The sequence below is a fragment of the Nannobrachium achirus genome (genome assembly GCF_963921795.1).
Source record: "Nannobrachium achirus genome assembly, chromosome: 10".
NCBI lineage: Eukaryota > Metazoa > Chordata > Actinopteri > Myctophiformes > Myctophidae > Nannobrachium > Nannobrachium achirus.
The window spans coordinates 42,471,441-42,491,587 of record NC_137819.1 but is presented as its reverse complement, the minus strand read 5'-3'; the positions used below and the strand labels follow the sequence as shown (position 1 = coordinate 42,491,587).

The 20,147-nt window shown below is 43.6% G+C and overlaps 1 protein-coding gene across 1 annotated transcript; it reads right to left on the bottom strand.

Annotated features, from left to right (window-relative positions):
* Positions 1 to 4,585: 4,585 nt before the first annotated feature.
* matn1 (matrilin 1) lies at positions 4,586 to 19,861 on the bottom strand (the record flags this gene model as incomplete). Its single annotated transcript, XM_080735501.1, has 11 exons — positions 4,586 to 4,618; positions 5,524 to 5,949; positions 9,035 to 9,144; positions 9,669 to 9,821; positions 10,505 to 10,736; positions 12,247 to 12,419; positions 13,190 to 13,312; positions 14,763 to 14,985; positions 16,566 to 16,730; positions 17,668 to 17,852; positions 19,747 to 19,861. 11 exons carry the CDS (start codon positions 19,859 to 19,861, stop codon positions 4,586 to 4,588), a joined length of 1,938 nt encoding a protein of 645 aa, XP_080591627.1.
* Between the last annotated feature and the right edge of the window lie 286 nt (positions 19,862 to 20,147).

Below are 20,147 nucleotides of genomic sequence, written 5' to 3'. Positions count from 1 at the left end.
CTCCACCGGCCGTCCGTCCGTCGGTCGGTCACACGTCACACGTCACACCTTTGCCCTGCTCATATCTCCGCATCAGTATATAGGGCTTGTTTGTTTATTGTATGACATCACGCCACATCATCAGCTGTGGACTCTGTGATGTCATCGTATCGCATCAGTATATAGGGCTTGTTTGTTTATTGTATGACATCACGCCACATCATCAGCTGTGGACTCTGTGATGTCATCGTATCTCCATATATGGCCATCTCCGTATATGGAGATATAAGTCGTCCATGCCCAAGTATGGGCTGGTGAGGTCAGACTTTGTGTGATGCGTAGGTTATCTCCATATATGGAGATTCAACATTCCAGGCAATGCTCTCTTCCCTGGTGAGAATTGCCCCTTTATATAGGGCTTGTTTGTGTATTGTATGACATCACGCCACATCATCAGCTGTGGACTCTGTGATGTCATCGTATCTCCATATATGGCCATCTCCGTATATGGAGATATAAGTCGTCCATGCCCAAGTATGGGCTGGTGAGGTCAGACTTTGTGTGATGCGTAGGTTATCTCCATATATGGAGATTCAACATTCCAGGTGTAACTATGGCTACCCGTATGACGTGAGAGGTGGAGGTTGTGATATTTGTGGAGATAAGCGATTAGGGAGTCTTACTGGTTTATGCATCGACAAATCATGTTGATGCAAAGTCATTGTGACAGTTTCTTATTTTCTCTGCATAGTACCGTTTTATTTGTCTGTTATTCAATGTCATGAGTTAAAAAAAGGATCTCAATTGAATTTAAATAAGTAATGTGCTTACTAGATGACCTTGTACCAAAGAACTGTACCGTCATGAAACTGTACCTTTTTTTTCCTATGCAAACTTCTAATAAATTCTTCAATCAATGAATCTGCAATCTGTGTTGTGAGCTGCCTTGTAGATCTGCTATTTTCAAAAGAATCTTATGGGGGAAAAGTTAAATGTTGAATGTTTTTGAAACATTCGAATTTAAAATTTATTTTTTGACTATTATGACTTTAATGATAGATCAGTAGACTGATAGGAAATGGGGAGAGAGATGGCGAGTAACATGCACCAAAGGCCGTCGGGATTGGGATTCGAACCCGCGACGTGCAGTCAGGCTGGCACTGCCATAGATATATATAAAGGCTAGATAGCTCACGCCCGCTGTTGGCCAATGGGGACTGACGACGCTACAGGTCGGCCATCTTGGGACAGGACCGATCGCCCAGTTTAACATTCATTTCTATAGTGCATGAACTATTTAAATGACCAGAGCTTGCTCAATTTTCAACCTATTTTGAAACGGATTGGTTTGTTATAAACCTAAGAAACGTAGCTACGTTACTGTATACTTAGAATAATTATAACCATGGATTTCCATATGAAATAACATTAAGTATATAGGTAAAGTAAAGCAATTAGCTATACACACTGTATTTATATTGTAAATATAACATGTAATAGTTCCATTATTAGTAATATTTATATTATTTAATACATTATGTATTAAATGTATCAATGTATTTATTTAATATAAAAAACTGTCTCATTTGGCTTATATTTATTTCATATAAAATAGTCTCATGTTGCCATTCTGTAAAATATGAGATTAGAGATGGGGCTTCAAGGTTATTTTATTAAGGACATAACAAAACCAAATAAACCTCTTTTTTAACTAAAATAATACATTTTATTTCAGCACTGCAACTGCAAGTCATTTCCCAATCAGTAACATGACCAATCCTCCCCTCCCTCTGAAATCAGACCACTAACAGCTAGACGAGTACATACATAATATATACCAACTATAGTCATAACAGCAATAATCATGATATATAATAATCTTTTTTTTTTGTGTTAAACCCCATGCTGCACAGGTAGCTTTTGGTGGCCCTTGATATTGAAGTAGGCTACATGCAGTACACCTGTTTGAAGGTTCAATGGACCAATATTGTATTGAACAGCTCAACAATGATCAATGAGGTTGGGGGTTAGACTGGAACTGTTGGGGGCTGTTGAGAGGGCGGTGGTGTGGCAGTGTAGAGAGACAGACAGGATTTACCATCATCAAGTATACCTGTAGCATTAACTGAATAGCAAAATCACAGTGGGTTCCTTTTCTCAGATGGCATTCAGTGCACTACTCATGGGCTCATACGTTCTTGCTTGGAGTCAACTTTAAATGTAAAGCCTAAAAAGGAGGTAAACCAGACTCAAATACTTTCATTGGGGGAAAAATTACCCATTATTTAACATCTGCATTACTTACAAGAAGACTACACAATTATAGAATGTAGAAGAATGTTTTATTTGATCATTGTTTGCCTGTTATCTCTCCTATGGTACCAGATCAATACAGCATGGAATTGTGGATGAAATGTTTCCATATATATATATATATATGTATATATATATATATATATATATATATATATATATATATATATATATATATATATATACACAGTATAAACCACTGAGGAACATTGGCTCGAAGCCAAAATTAGGCTTCCGTATGTGCACACAGAGTTTGAGCGAATGGCCTTTAAAAAGGACTGTTTTGGGTAGTCATTTTAGCAATATGGTGCAGCCTCAGCTTAAAAAACAGGGACATAACTAACTTCATCAGTGTATGGTGGTGACTGTCAATGCCTGAGCAAAAACACATCCTCTGAACCTATCCTCCTATCCTATGGGCTGTTTTCATCTGGATTCTGCAGATGCCTGGCGAACGACCCACTCTGCTGCCTTCACCATGCCTTCAGAACAGATGGTATCACCAGACCTCCATTGCTTTTCAGGGTCAGCAGGTGGTAGCTCTTGTCCTTACAGGCAGATTCAGCATCGGTCACAAGGCTGGCCCGGCAGACATCACAGGACAGCTTCTTCAAAGAGCGTCGCACAACAAATCCTGAAATTAGCAGTAGACAGATTATTATAATATTATTAATATTATTATTACCCCAATAAATTTACCCCCATTGATTCCGGAAGGGGACCCAAATGCATTCGTCCCCATCCGGAATCAATGGAGGTAAATTTACTATAATCATTTTTTTGTGAAGAATGTGACAAACACAAAAAGAAATTATTGAACTCAAGTCTCCATGGTGTGAATAATCTATATAAAAAAAGTCGTTTTGGGGGTGAACTACTCCTTTAAGGATTTATGTAGGATGTATGTAGGCCTATGAACACTATGTATGTATGCATGTATGCATTAGCCTATGCAAACTTTGAGAATAAGACAACCACAATAAAAGAGTTAAAAAGTGTGTAAACAGGTGGTAGAAATATTTCTAAAAGCCAGGGTCAACAACACTCTTGCAATGTTATTATCTCACAGCCCTGTTGTTCCTGTGAAGCAGAACTTGTATTGTACATAATGATTATCCTAATTATAATATAATATTGTCATATTTGTGGCAGGTGATCCCACAGGTTCCATTTGGATAGGCCTACTCCTTTCATTGGAGCAGCCATAGGCATTAGGCAGCAAAACAATCAGGCATCTTCACAACAGACTTAAGTTCACATACAGTAGCCTAGGCCTATTTCTGTAAACAAAAAGCCAGCAATTCCCTGTATCAATGTATCTAAATGTAAGATATTTTTAACAAACCAAACCGCTTGGAAATCATGTAATTCTGCCTCTCCCACCATTGTAACTTTGCTGTCAACTTTGTAATAAGATATAGGTCTAGCTCACACTCACAGCCTCTTTCTTGTCTCTTAGCCTGCAGCTAAAAAATACAACAATATCCACACAAAGAAATGTAATTTAGACAAAAGATTAGTTGTCATGAAATCATTATTGGTCTCAGGAAAACCTGATAATATTTGAAAATCTCGATTGTTGTTGTCTTGATGAACTTGTGCAAGCAGCCATGTCACTTAACTATGCTGCATGCTCTTTTTTCGAAATGAAAAGCTTCAATTTCAACATGTCAACCAGCCTGAGCTCATAGCCACGCTAATAATGTTTGTAATAATCCAAACCGTTAGTAAATCGGTCAAGATTTCAGAGAGTAAAGAGTATTTAAGTGTGCAGATCACTCACCTTACAGGCACAATACAACGGCAGGACGCGGGGGATGGTCCTGTCCTAAGATGGCCGCCAGTGAACGACGCCGCCGACTCCGCCTTGCGCCATCTAGCCTTCTTATATATATCTATGGGCACTGCAGCCTAGAGTGCCCGGACAGACGGGCTGAGTATGCAAATCTTAAAATACTTCCAGATGGGAGTATGTGGACAAATACATATTAATTTGGGGGGTCCTTGACATTTGAGAACCACTGATTTAATTTAAACAGAAGAAATAATGGAGGGGGAAAATGTAATAAAGCCCAAATAAACAACACTTAAGGTTAAAAAACAAGCCTACAAAAACCCCAACCCATAACTATAAACCAATATTTACAAGCAACTTTACAGGGAAAAACAAGCCCAAGGTCGCTTATAATGAGTCGACATGGCAACCCTGGACTCGCGTGTTTTTCAGCAGGACACCGCGGGGGGGCGGGGCCTGCTGGCTGCTTGTTTGTGCACATCTCTACACGGTCTTGCATCACCTCCCTCCCTCTCCCCCCTGCTTCACTGTCTGATGAAATTACCCAGCAATACGATAAGAAATTAATTAATCACACGCACTGCACGGCACGCACCCCGCAGCTGTGGGCCTTTAGTCACTTGCACATTAATCATGTTCTTTTTTTCCCTTATGAAATGTCAAGTAGGGCCTACTATGTCCTCCTCTGATCGTGATCATTCTGTCCATGAAGAATGAAAGACCTGGTCGAGGCTGAGCTCAAGTCAAGAGCAAAGAGCAGTGGAGATGGAGAATTGGAGATACAAGTCATGTGATGTCATTTTATTGGATATATGCATATCTAAGTACCTAAATTATCACTGGGAGTGCATTGAATTCTAATCTTATCAAACACAGTAAATCAAGCTGATAAACGTATTTCCAACAGAAATTGGGAGATGTTGCAAATATATCTACTGACTTGGACTCTATAACTCACATTTACCAATATTAAATGTGTCACATTTTCTCTGAATTCACTGATTGTCCAGGCCAGGCTACATCAACTTGTAGTTTCTTTCTCCATCTTGGATGGTGGATGTTTTATACGGGCTAGCCAATGTTAACCAGGGTTACAAGAAGAGTGGGCACCTCAATGTAAAATGTGCCATATGTTGTACAAAATGTTAAATAATACAATATTTGAAAAATGGTCTAATGTAAAGTATAGACCTACATGATTTGATCATGCACGGTACATCATTATCAGACTTAAATTTACCATTCAATGTATTGTTTATGCCCAAAACGGTTTTGTAGCAAATTTGTAGCAATTGAAGAAATATTATACCTTAATTGTCTTCAATCATGTTCTAATCATGTATACATTAAAGTACCCGCCTCAACTTCTCGTTTTCCAAATATTTTATATTAATATTTGCCCGGTGTGTTCCTCCATCATCATGGAGGATGTGTACCTGTGCGGTGTGCAGCAGCTCCGTGGCCCTCATCCGGACGTCCTCCAGCGGACAGGAGCGGGACAGCCGCAGCAGCCGCAACAGAGTGTTCTGGTCCAGGAGCGGCCGGCGGCCCGGGGCCGAGCCTGACCCGGGCCGCTTCTCCTCCTCCGGCGGACACAGACAGGCCAGCACGGCTTGACTCAGCTCCCCCAGAGCCGAGGCTCTCTCCGCGTCGTCGCGGCTGCACAGCCGGGCGAACGGCCCCTGCATGCCCGCCTGTTGCTCCGACTCGGACGGGTGGTGGTTCCGTCGCAACGGCGAGTGAACCGCGGAGGACATCGGCTCCTCCGGGGTGGTTCTGTCCGTGTCGCTGGTACCGTTCTGGGGAGAGTCATTGGACATCTCCGCCGCGTCCCCGATGAATGATGCTTGAACGCCTAAACCCTAAACCGTTTAAAGCTTAAGAAAATGTTGACCTAAAACAACCGCTCGAGTCTTGCGACCTTACAAATCTATAGACGTCAATATTTTGATATTAAGCCAATCAATCAGTGAATCATATCCATACCTTGTTTGTAGGTGACTGACCTATCTGACACATCAGCCCGGCTAAGCAAACAACGTTAGCCACAGCTAATCTACTTCTCAACGTCAGAAGAACGCTTTATTATATCTGCACCGTGCACGGTCCTACCGGCACAGCATGATATGAAACCGGTGTTTAGGTCTTCCATCTACGAGATGCATTCATATTTTACGGTGAATTAAAATGTTATCAGCATCATTATCATCATCAGCCTGCAAGAAGTTTTGCAGCCTGCTGCTGCTGCTAGCGTCATTCAGTCGAGGCTTCTTCCTCATTGGTGATGGTGACGTCGGCTTGTGACGCTACTTGCTTCGTGCGTGTGCGTGCGTGCGTGCGCGCGCGTGTGTGTGTGTGTGTGTGTGTGTGTGTGTGTGTGTGTGTGTGTGTGTGTGTGTGTGTGTGTGTGTGTGTGTGTGTGTGTGTGTGTGTGTGTGTTAAAAAAAAGGAGGGACCCCAACAAGCCCAAAAACTTTCTTGTTGTGTTTATCCTTTTATTTGACTTTTCCATCAGTGAACTGTACTGTCCTGTACCCTTTCCTATGAAAACTTCTAATAAATTATTCAATCAATCAATTAAAAACACTTGGGGGCGCCCGCTGGCCTGGTGGTCAAGGCGCATACCACATACTAGGCTATGATGCCTGCTGGCGTCGCCGGTTCGATTCCCGATCCGTATGACCATTGCCGCGTGTCATTCCCCATTTCCTGTCAGTCTACTATCCTATCGAATAAAGGCATAAAAAGCCCAAAAACAAATATTAAAAAAGAAAAAGAAAAAAAGACTTGTTAGGGTAAGGGTCAGGATTACTTAGACATTTAGGGGTTAGGCTTAGGACTTGGAATTGGAGTTAAACATGATTTATACTTAGTTGCGTTGCCAGGGTCATGTACCGAAAAATTGCTGATCTATAAGCTCACAACGAGTCACAGCGTGACACGTAGTGAGCTTATAGATCGGATATTTTTCAGATTCAGGCCTACGGTTGAAAATGATTAAATGTAGCTATTATTATTATTTGTACAAAATGTACAAATTAATAAATAAAATCGCTGTCCAAAAATGTTGTACTAGTATAGAAATAGAAAACCTGTGTGTGTGTGTGTGTGTGTGTGTGTGTGTGTGTGTGTGTGTGTGTGTGTGTGTGTGTGTGTGTGTGTGTGTGTGTGTGCATGCGTGCTTTCTTTCACAATGCTACACACCGTACTACTTCCTGAATCACCTTTATTTTAGGAAAATAAAAAGCATCATTCATTAACAGTCACAAAGACCAGCCTTATAATATCTTATATTAAATTACCATTATATAATATACCTTATAAAATATTAGATACCTTTGCATGTGTGTGTGTATGGTGGTAATAGAGGGGAAATGAAAGAGAGAGAGAGAAGGCAGAGAGAGTGTGTGACAGACAGAAATTGACAGACAACTGAGGGTGACAATGCTGCTCCTCTTCTTCACATTATGACATTATAAGACGCACGCTCTGTTTTGGGTGAAGTTGGACACCTGTGTAGTTCTCAAAGAAAGTGGGGTCCGGCTGTGACCCCCAGGTGTCCCTGTCCCTGTCCCTGAGGGGGTTCTAGGGGTCGCTGGTCGGTCCCCAGCTAAAATGATTGATAGTTACAACCAAGTGGAGCCTCACAGATCTGTAACTCAAGAGTGTACAAATGGAACCAAATGGCATTTGTTATGCTACTAAAAAAGCAGCACTGCACCCTGAAGGCACAAGCCGACACACGTTGGTGTTTTTTAATGTCTCTAGCCCAAATACAATAAAGGGCTTTTACATATAAAATCCACCTTGAGTGCCTGGACCTGGATGTTTTATGCCTTTTTGACATAATCTTTCCTCTCTCCAGAGCATTCCCTTCCATGAGCGCCAGTGTTTTGAGGGACACCAGGAGCGCTCCTTATAACTCCTTTTTTCTTCATTTGTACACTCTCAGACAGACTTAAAGGGGACATCCGTTGCCCTTATCTATTGCATTCACACCAAACTTGGGGGCGTCCTCATTGGCATTAAAACGTTTGAGAACCACTCTACTCCGTCCACACTGTGAGACAACCACAGAGATGACCCTCTCCCACCATCACCAGGTCGGTTGGTTACAACGGTTCCCTATGAGGGATAAGACTTTTTTTACAAACACACAGCAGGCTGGCTATGGAGATTGGAGACGCTCATGACCTTCAGTGAACACACAGACAGTACAAAGGAACAGTCTCTCCAGAGACACTCAGAGACGATGGAGCAGGTGAGACAGAGTTGGAGGTGAGGGAGTTGTGGGTGAGGTTGGGTGGGTGGGGGGTTCCAAACCTAGATAGGTCACGGTTCATAGGCTCCTCTTCTTCAGTATGTTGCAGGAAGTAAAAAGTGTGTGTGTGTGTGTGTGTGTGTGTGTGTGTGTGTGTGTGTGTGTGTGCGTGTGTGTGTGTGTGTGTGTGTGTGTGTGTGTGTGTGTGTGTGCTGTGTGTGCTGTGTGTACTGTGTAGGGGAGGAAGGGTTTTTTGGGGGGGGAAAGAGTCCTCAGACGATTTTGTTCTCCAGTGCAGCAATCCTCTTTGACACGCTCTCTAGTGGACATGTTTGGTCAAGGACAGCAACAATAAGACAAGCAATTAAACATCACAACAATTCTGTACCTCCTCTCATCATATTAATATATTTGATGTATTGTATTGGTGTTGTCGGGAAGAAATCTTTTATCCATATTCTAACTTTTTGTGTTTTTTGTCAAATAACGCCCTACTTGATCATACTACAGCATCACACAGAAGCATCAAAATGAGCAGTTCCACAAACTCGAAAGCTTTGAGCTTATAGGTCTGCAACCTTTTAGCTGTTTTTTACTTTGAATCCGGAAGAGTAACAGTTTTGGACATAATGAGGTTTCCACCCGACAGAGACGATATTATATCGTGTCATCATGTCATGCCACACAGGCACTTCCGCCTCTTGTGAAAGGATATGTTTTTTCGTTAGTGCCTGTAAAGCCTCTTCAACTTTTTTCTGGAACTTAACAAGGGAGTCACATTCACAGGGGTCCTCCTCTGTTGGAAGAGACAGACAGCACACATGTTTAGATAGATTAAGTGTCCAGACCAGAGCAGTGGAAGTGTGCATGTGTGTTCATTAAAATTAATAGGAATATAATTATAGCCCTGAGCTAAACATGCTCTACTAGTTTAAAGGAATCAGGGACGTGTGCGGGATCACAGCAGATAGTCTTGTTTGTACAGTATGTAAATACTGTATGTACAGTATATGTAACATTTTTTAACCAGGAGAAAACCAGGAGAAGTGAGACCTTGCCAAGACAAGGCCAAAGCAGCAGAAAACAATACAAGGGACAAGACAAAAAACCTGAAGACTGAGTGCCTCAGTACTTTTCTCACAACAGTCTGCCTCACCCAAGCAGAACTTAGTTTTCTTCCCTTGCTTTTATGTATGTTTTTCACTGAAGAACACCTGTTTGAGAAAGCCTATGTGACTGTACCCAGGCAGCACTTCCTCCTTCCGTTTTAAAATGTATGACGTGTCTTACTTGTGTGTCATTTTGCGGTGACATACTGACCTTGACAGATGTTGATCTGCAGTTTCTTGGCGATCTGCGTCATGGCCTTGAAGTCGGCAGTGTAAAAGTAGTGCTCGTTAGTGGGCTCGGATGCAATCTCCTTCAGCTCGTCCTCCACGGCATTGCCCACTCCCACGGCGTACATCTTGAAGCCTGACGACACAAACACAGATAATATTATGTGTTGGTTATCAGGCTGATTGCTTGCTCTCTAAACCATCTTCCTTTTACAGCAGCAAATTACAATTTAGGCATTTTGCAGCAGACGCTTTTATCCGGAGCAATTTGTCAGCTGCCACCTGCAGTACCTCCTTATTCAGGTTACACACACGCATGTGTGCACACGCACGTGCGCGCGCACACACACACACACACACACGCACGCACGCACATGTGATTACATCACCACTGACTAGAAAACTCTAGTCAGACTCTAATGAAAACTATCATTGCTCCCAAGATGGAATAGTGCAACTGAAATGTTTGTGACCACGACCAGTAATGTACCCACCTTTCATGCTGTACTGAGTACATTTTGTATAGATTTATGTGTAGACTGATGGAGTCAAAGATGTGTTAATGATGGCCTTAATAGGGATCACACAGAGTGATACAAGGTATTCCTCATGCTTTTGGAAACACCATAGTCATAGTTTATATGTTTTTAACTGATCTGGGCTTAACAGAGTGAAATAAGTCTGGTACTCTCTGCGTTGTCATTGTCTGTTTTGTATCTCTATTTTTACTTGCACCTATTGTGTCTGAAATAAAGTGTATCTATCCATCTCTGTCACTGGAACCAGAAGTTATTGTTTCAGAAGTCATCCAATCCTCACCGGCCTCCTTGGCCTTCTTGGCGGCGTCTCCGATGTAGTCCTGGCTACGTCCGTCGGTGAACACGATGCCCACCTTGGCGACGCCGGGCCTGGCGCCACCGGCGGGGCTGAAGCTGCTGTCGGTCAGGTAGCGGAGGGCCTGGCCGGTCATGGTCCCTCTCTCCATGTAGGCCATCTTCTTCACGGCGTCCTTGAGGTCCTTCTTGTTGTTGTACTTGCCCAGGGGGAACTCCTGCAGTGAGGCAGTGCATAAACCCCATCAACCCGAGCATCCCTATTCAGGTAAGGTGCAGAGGAGGGTGGGGGTCGGGGGGGGGGGGGGGAGCAGACCAAGCATAAAGCCCTCGGGGAACCTGGTCTATATATACAGATCCTTCTCGAAAAATTTGAATATTGTGTGGAAAAAGCATTGCAGATGCCCTAGCACCCCAAATCATAACTGACTTTGGAAACTTCCCACTGGACTTGAAGCAACTCTGACTTCAGAAGGTTGACATTTCTCTATTATAAATTCTTGTTTTGAGACGTCTTGTGTGATATTGTAATATTTTGAAATATGGACTTTTTGCGACCGTCAGGGAGCAGTTTACTATGAAAACCTCCACCGGCCGTCGGTCGGTCGGTCGGTCGGTCGTCGGTCGGTCGGTCGGTCGGTCGGTCACACGTCACACGTCACACCTTTGCCCTGCTCATATCTCCGCATCAGTATATAGGGCTTGTTTGTTTATTGTATGACATCACGCCACATCATCAGCTGTGGACTCTGTGATGTCATCGTATCTCCATATATGGCCATCTCCGTATATGGAGATATAAGTCGTCCATGCCCAAGTATGGGCTGGTGAGGTCAGACTTTGTGTGATGTGTAGGTTATCTCCATATATGGAGATTCAACATTCCAGGCAATGCTCTCTTCCCTGGTGAGAATTGCCCCTTTATATAGGGCTTGTTTGTGTATTGTATGACATCACGCCACATCATCAGCTGTGGACTCTGTGATGTCATCGTATCTCCATATATGGCCATCTCCGTATATGGAGATATAAGTCGTCCATGCCCAAGTATGGGCTGGTGAGGTCAGACTTTGTGTGATGCGTAGGTTATCTCCATATATGGAGATTCAACATTCCAGGTGTAACTATGGCTACCCGTATGACGTGAGAGGTGGAGGTTGTGATATTTGTGGAGATAAGCGACCAACGGTCGCTTATCTCCCGATTAGGGAGTCTTACTGGTGATATTCATGAGATGTATGCCATAAAAATTCAAAATGTTAACAAAAAAAGGGTTGGAATAATTCACTGAATGTCCAATGTATCTAGAATATATGAAAGTTTCAAGAAATATATGAAAGTTTCAAGAAATTGTACTTTTACACACTATTCTATTATTTTCTAGAAGGATCTGTATAAATGTATATACATTTACAGGTATGTGCCTTTTGCCTCATTGCACAGTCACTTTCCCCCTCTATTTTGATTTGGATACTGCTTTCAACATTATCACTTCTTGTACCTGAATGAGTAGTGACAAATAAACCTTCTTGATTGTAAGGGGGCCGTTAAACAGCATTTGTAGTCACACACACACACACACACACACACACACACACACACACACACACACACACACACACACACACACACACACACACACACACACACACACACACACACACACACACACACACACACACACACACACACACACACACACACACACACACACACACACACACACACCTGCTTGACAGCGCTGGAGTACTGCACCAGCCCGACGTGGGCCTTGGCTTCAGAGACGTCCAGCTTGTCAACGATCTGGTTGATCCACTTCTTCACCAGCTCAAAGTTCTCTGGCCTCACGCTCTTAGAGCCGTCAATCAGGAACACCACGTCTGTGGCAGCGTTGCTGCAGGCTGGACGCAGTGGACAACACACACACACACACACACACACACACACACACACACACACACACACACACACACACACAAGGAACACAACACAAAACATACAGACACACACACATAGCATGTTAATCCAACTGTACTTCCACAGCTGGCTTAGCAGTATAGGGCCTACATACATAGACAATACATACATGCATACATTCTCTCACTCCGTCTCTGACAACATGCGCACACACATGGATTAAAGCAAAAATAAAATCTCACGACTGAAAGTCCTAATGTGCAATTTGTGAAACATTATGAAAGCAGCCCCCCCCACACACACACACACACACACACACACACACACACACAGACATACATTAACGCTGTTTCTGAAACAATTAACACAAATTATGGGAAATGACAATGTTTTAGTTTAGTATAGTATTTTTTTTTAGTTTAGTTTAGTATTTTTCATACTACACAGATTGAGGCTTTAACATTTCATACAAAAGAAAGATCTGAAACTATTAAGATTTCATGGAAAAGGCTTCTGAACATATTGTTTAGTATGACCACTACAAATGCTTAAAATACCAGAATAACATGGAAAAAAAGCCTATGTCTACAATCTTGTATATTCTGTATAAAATGTAAAATCTTCCACAAAAGACATGCTGGCACTTCCAGCTTCCGGAATCCAAATGACTGAATTCAGTCGTTGCAACTGAGAACTTTAATCCATGCACACATAAACACAAATACACACACACACACACACACACACCACTCACCACTGCAGCTGCGACCGTCGTCCATGAGGGTAAAGCCATCTTTGCAGGCACACTTGAAGGATCCGGGGCTGCTGATGCATACCTGCTCACAGTCATGGTCTCCAGTGATGCACAAGTCTGACACTGTGGTGTGCATGCAAGGATACACACACACATACACACACGCACAGTGGCAAACATGTGCGTGTACATACACACACACAGAGGGGGTGGTTGGTTGGGTTAGGTGGAGAGAGTGATTTACGACTATGTCAGTTTGAAAACAGGGGAAATCTACCATATGTCCTTGTACACATTTTAACGATCCACTGGCATCTAGTGAAATCGTGTTCATTCAATTGACTGAAATATAGATATTTAGAACATAGTTATATATTTGTACATGCATGACTGCAGTGGATCTTTAAAACACACAGGCGGTGAGAATGATTGGAGTAGCCTTATAACCCGGCAAGTCGCGATTGGCCATTCGGTTCACCAAATGTTATACAGGCACAGGCTCGTCCAATGACAATCCGACCCTTGCGGGGGCATGCAGCTCTCTCTCTGCCCGTGGTGGGAGTGGCTACAGCGCGGGATTGGCTGCTATAACGAGTGAGTGACAGCAGTCAAAACGTTCTGCAGCACTGGCAACACCTCAGGGCATTGCTAATCAGAGGATTAATGACTTGCACTAATGGGGCAGTAATTACAGATAGCTCAGTCTCGTCCCTTCACTCCCGTCAGGGAGCGACTGAGCCTCAGGGACGCGTTTCATTCCAAAACGCTGCTCCTCTTCCCTAATGTCCTCGTTCACTGTGAATGACAGACGGATGACTGTGATATCTCTGTCTTCTTTGTGGGGGACAGTGGAGGACAGAGAGGTTAGGGGGCAAGGTTTTGGAGCGAGACAGCAGGGTACCCTGAACCTTACCCTCTCAATACATTGGACTCTCCGGGAGATCAGCTCCTTCCATGGGGAATGAATGATGGTGTGGGAAATTGTCATAGATTCTCGACCTCCCATCTTCATTGTCCCTCTAGTCTACCTCATCTCTCCTTAGCCACCGGCCTGTTGTGTACTGTAGACTACCGTTTGTCAAGAGTAGGGTTGAAACTCTAGATTATAGATCTTACTATAGATCTTAGCGAATATTCAATCGATTACCTTTTCGAATAGTGAGAATAGAAAGATAAAATCGGGCCCTATTTTATCCTTGGTGTCAAAATAGCCAAAGCAGCAAAAATAGCCAACAAAAGTTCACAACACGTAGCATCATCACAACGCGTTGTGAGATTGCATATAATCTATTTTCACTTTCACTACTATGATGACATATTAATTGATTACTTTATTAGACTGTTAAACTGTTGCACCCCACTTCTAGAGTGATGTCTCCCATACATCCCTAATATGCCTAACTGTAACCTCGCAGGAAACTATGCATAAAACCTAACCTTGACCCTAATCTTAACCCAACACAAAACAGATGCCTAACCCTAACCTCAGAGCCACGGCCAGTGAGAAAAGAGTGATAGGCCTCCTTCCTCGACACCCCTTCAGTTTGTCTGTCTCCTCCCTCCTCTCTCTTACCACAGAAGGCCTCCTGGAACTTCTTGGTGAGCTTCTCGATGACGCTGTAGCTCTCTACGTAGTCCACGTGGTCGTCCAGGGGCTCGCTGGCGATCTGCTTCAGGGTGTTCATGTCCACGCGGCCCACGCCGATGGCGAACAGCTCGATGCCTGCGTCGCGTGCCTTCAGGGCGATGTCCTTCACGCTGTCCTGGGGGCGCCCGTCCGTCACCACGATGGCGACCTGGAGGGAAGAGTAAACAACACAAAGTGAGACATGGGGACTTGTACAGTATATCGTTGCTGTCGGGCAGAAACCTCTTATCTCCATATTCTAACTTTTTGTGTTTTTTCATAAATTAGCGTCCGGCCCTACTTAATCATACTACTACAGTGTCACAGTCACGATTTTGTGCTGAATTTTGAGCTGGTAAATCAGCTGCTCTCGCTATTTTTTTATTTGAATCCTGAAAAGTAACTGGACATATGAGGTTTCCAACCGACAGACGCAATATACTGTATATATCGTCATTGTCAGGCAAAGAACTTCGTATCCCCATATTTAATCTTTTTTTCATAAATGAATGCCCTATTTTATACTTTGTTGTATGAAAGTGTCGTACAAGAAGTATTGAAAACAGCTACATCTACAAGCTCACAACACGTCGCCTTGCAATACGTTGTGAGATTGTAAATTTGCTAATTAAAAATTATGAATGACGCCTGGAGACACTGGGTTGGATGTGGTTAAAATGATCCCTGGCTAATATAAGCCTTATATGCCGTAATACATAATAATTGACCTCTATAACTAAACTAAACATCTTTTATTTATTTTAGAAATAGTTCATCTTTTACTCAAGGGGGACAACGCCCATCGAAAGTTGATGATGTCATAATTATGTCCATGTGTGGTCCAGCCCTATGTAATGTATGGAATGCATGACTAAAAACGTAATACTTCCTAAGGATCATATGATTATCATATCATATTATCAAAACAATACAGTAGTATAGTTTTTATTAGCACGTACATTCCATTGGGCTGGACCACACACAATGGCGATTGACATCAACTTGCAACAGGGGTTGTTCCCCTTGAATAAAAGACCAACTATTTCTAAAATAAATAAAATACATTTAAAGGTTTTCATGTTTCAATTGTTTTTCTGTAATCTGTAGTTTTTTTGTATAATTAGGCTCAGAAAAGTGAGTTCATTGGCCTCTAGACGAAGCATCATCGTCCAGTGGAGGGTGTGGATGTATCACCTTTGCTGTTACTTTCCAATGTGTTTGTATCGTTCCAACACACCATTGAGTATAGCTTTTTTGTGTGTGTGACGTGTCACTTATGAGCGTTTAATGTTTCGTGGTCACTTTATGTATATATTATTCTTCTCTTTTTGCAATAGCTTTCGACACTTTATGTTTTATTTATCTTTTTTTTGTGCTTGCTCTTTGGACTTTATACTACAGTACTCTTTTTATTTTTCTTACTTCTCTGTAACTTGTAACCTTAACTGCTGTGCTGCCTCTGGGCAACTGAATTTCCCCTGTGGGATAATAAAGGTATCTATCTATCTATCTATCTACCATTTACCTTGTACTTTCCACTGTGTTTGTATAATTTTTACCATTTACCACTTTGGTTGTTGTGTTCCAAAAGAGCGTGTGAATATATAGATATAATAACTACATTGTATCCACTATGACTGGATTACAGGTTCTTTTGTTCCATTTCCTGAAAAGTAAACATTTTGTACATACTGTCCATGGTTTCCACATGCCAGCGACAATATATGTGTGCTTGTGTGCGCGTGTAACCTTGTTAATCTCTGGGGACTTGACACGGGCGCCCTCTGCCTCGCTGAAGGCCACGTTCATGGCGAACTGAATGGCCAGGCCGGTCATGGTTCCGGTGGACAGGGGCTCGACCTTGGTCACAGCCTTCACCAGGCCCGCCTTGGTCTTGTGGGTTTTCAGGGACACCTGTCGTTGGCAGAGGAGGAGTGAGAGGCCCATTAGCTGGGGTGTAGACCCCGGGATCCAAACAATATCCATCCTATAGAAATGTCAGTGGCAATGAAGCGCCGGAGGGCGGCGAGTGTGTTCAAGTAAGGCAAGGCAAGGCAATTCAATATGCTTTACAAAAAGCATCAAGCAAAGGAAACACAATTATACAATGACATTAAGATGCAGAAAACTAATGAATTAAAAAATACAAAAGCACTGTTAGTTACAGTGCAGAAGAGAAAGGAAAATAAGTTAATTTCATTAAGCATCACACGAAGCATGGACAATGTGACTCTGGGCATACAACACACTTTGAGAGCTTTGTGCCAAGATGTAGGCCTGATGTAGGCCATGCTTCAGAGCCCGGACAAAGCCAGATGTTGGAGCTTAACTCCTTCCAGAAGCACTGCTCCAAAAGAAAATTAGCTCAATCAAAGGCAATGGCAAACAGAAAAGTATTTAGTTGTGTTTCAAAATAAATAAGAGTGGCAGCAGACCTGCAGTTTCCTGGCAGTTTGTTCCAGATATATGGTGTATTAAAAACTAAATGCTGCTTCCCAATGTTTATTTTTGGCTCTAGGGACAGAAAGCAGACCTTTCCCAGATGACCTGAGAGGTCTGGCTGGTTCATGATATCAGCACAAGATCAGAAATGTATGTTGACCCTAAACCATTCAAAGCTTTATAGACCAACAACAGTAGTGTTTTTAAATCAATTCTTTGGCACACAGGGTGTGAGTGAGTATCTCATCATTCTTCACAGAGAAGCTTGTGTGCACATCTCATGCCTGTATTTAGGCCAGGTGCTGGACATCGCATCAAGGCGAGGGTTTTCAAGGTCCAGAAACATACTTTTTATTTAATGGCGCAACTTTCCGAGAGCTTAGGTCTTCATCGGGCAAATATCTCATACCTCATTCTTCACGCGGCTGGCGTAGTTGACCACGCCCACCCGGGTGGCACTGGGTCCCACGTCCAGGCCCTCGATGACGTTGGCCAGGAACACCTTGACCTGCTCGAACTCGGCGGGGCGGACACTGCGGCTGCTGTCCACGATGAACACCAGGTCTGTGGGCCGCGTGTTGCACAGGCCGGCCGCTGCGTGGCGTGTGTGGAGGTGGAGGAAGAGGATGGGGGCAGAAATCAGAGATTAACTGTGCAATATCATTTGCATATTGCCCAAATGAAAGGCCGTCTTTATGTTTATGAAAAGCAGACATTTTTGGAAGGGGAAAGATGCCAGGATGAAAGCTGTTGGAAAAGGAGGAGGGAGGGATGGGCTGTTGGAGGAAAAAGGAGCACACACACACACACACACACACACACACACACACACACACACACACACACACACACACACACACACACACACACACACACACACACACACACACACACACACACACACACACACACACACACACACACACACACACACACACACACACAAAGGATGGAGTCAAGTGTGATGTATGGGGTAGGAAAAGGAGGCGGGACGGAAGAAAAAATAAATGAGAAAACAGGATGGAGGAGAGGGGCAACAGCTAGGCGAGATGAGGAGGGAGAGATGGAGGGGCAGAGAGAGAGAGCAGGCCATAAAAAAGAAGGATGGATGATGGGTAAGAGGCCAGACAGTAGGAGCCGGGAGGTCAGCCATTTCAAGATGTATGAATCGTTTCCTTTTGAGAGTAAGTCTCAGTTAAAAGGTACAATGGTGAGCTGGTGACAATAATAAATGCTACTACAATGGCGATAAATACCTGGCAGCACAACGGTGAATAGGACTCATTGATTTCAGCCAGACAGACCTATAGGCTCCAAGCAGTTCTGTTTATGTGTGAGTATAGCAGTCAGCATACAGTACAGTACAGTGTCTATAACTCTCACATAAGTGAGCCCCAGCCAGACAGTCGCACGGAGCATTAAATAGATTGAAAGGTACATTCATTTACAACTGCGTGCGACGCTCAAACTCGCCGTGTCTGTGAAACCTCACCAATCTCCCTTCTCTCCCTTCACCTCTCTCCCTCCCTCATGCCACACTCCCCCCCTCCACCTCCTACCCAACTACACTAATGCAGGAGTACACAACACAAACAACACACACCGCCACACACACATGCGCGCGCAGCCCGCGCACGCACGCGTTCCGTCCACCTCAATCGTCCAAATTATCCACACCTCTGAAGACAGCCTCGGTTGTTGGTATGGTGAAAAACCACAAGCCACACACTGCGTTACTGTACTGGCTTTTCACTGACACTGCTGTCATTCACTGTAGCAAAACAGAAGAAATCTGTGGTGGAAACGTGGAATTAACCTGAAGGAGAGCCAATTCAACCTCATAAAGACATTCCTTCAAAAACAGCCTCCCGTCGTTGAAAACGTCCAGGCAAATTGATGGAAGAACTTGAGTTAATCCGATTTTTTGCTACTTTAAGTTGCCACCTCTGTCGTTTATGTTTTCACCCCTGGTCCTCTGATTCCCAGCTTCAGCCCCAACACACAGCTCATATACACCATATGAACAAGTATAAATTCATTCTGGAAGCAGAGATGCCATTCCAAGAGTCTAGAATCTCTGGTGTCTCTCACTATAGCAATAGCATATCCTTCCAGTGCCAGTAACCCTTGTCACCTGTTTGAGCCTGAGGTCTGTGGACATTATTCTCCACAGACACTGAGGCTCATTTACCTCCAACCTCGTCTTGCCGTCATCTTAAAGGATGAGGAGTTAGGCAAAATTAAGGTTCACAGACAAGGAGTATCGAGGCGGGGAACCATATTTCATTCATTGGTCAGTTTAGGCATTTAGCAGACGCTCTCAATCCCGAGTGGCTTACAGTAAGCAAGGTAAACACAAGGTAATTATATCAAATGCAACATTACATAGCAACAGCCAGACTAGGAGTCCGGGTCAAGCGTTAGTACTATTATGACTAAAGGACAGGGCATTTGTAGAGGTTAAAAGGTCATGGTTTCTTCTTCTTACCCATGGCGGCGGCCGTGCGGAGGTCTACGGCGGTGGCGGGGATGGGGGCAGAGGCCTGGGCAGCTCCCATGAGGCCGAGCAGCAGGAGGAACAACGACCGCGGCGAGGGCATCATCGTGGTGAAGAAGAAGAAGAGGGGGACGGCAGAGTGGTGAAGAGAGAGGGGAAGAGAGGGTCCGAGGAGCGCTAGGGTACAGTCCTACTACTACAGTGCAGAGGGCCAGAGAGGAACGGGGGGCCAATAGAGTGCCGGGCAGGGGGGACGGACACCAAGTGAGACTGAGTCTCTCTGAGCTCCAGGTTATCAATGCAAGTGCTTCAACTTCACTAGCAAGCCCCCCCTCTCTCTCTATAGCTCCAGTATGTATGTGTGTGTGTGTGTGTGTGTGTGTGTGTGTGTG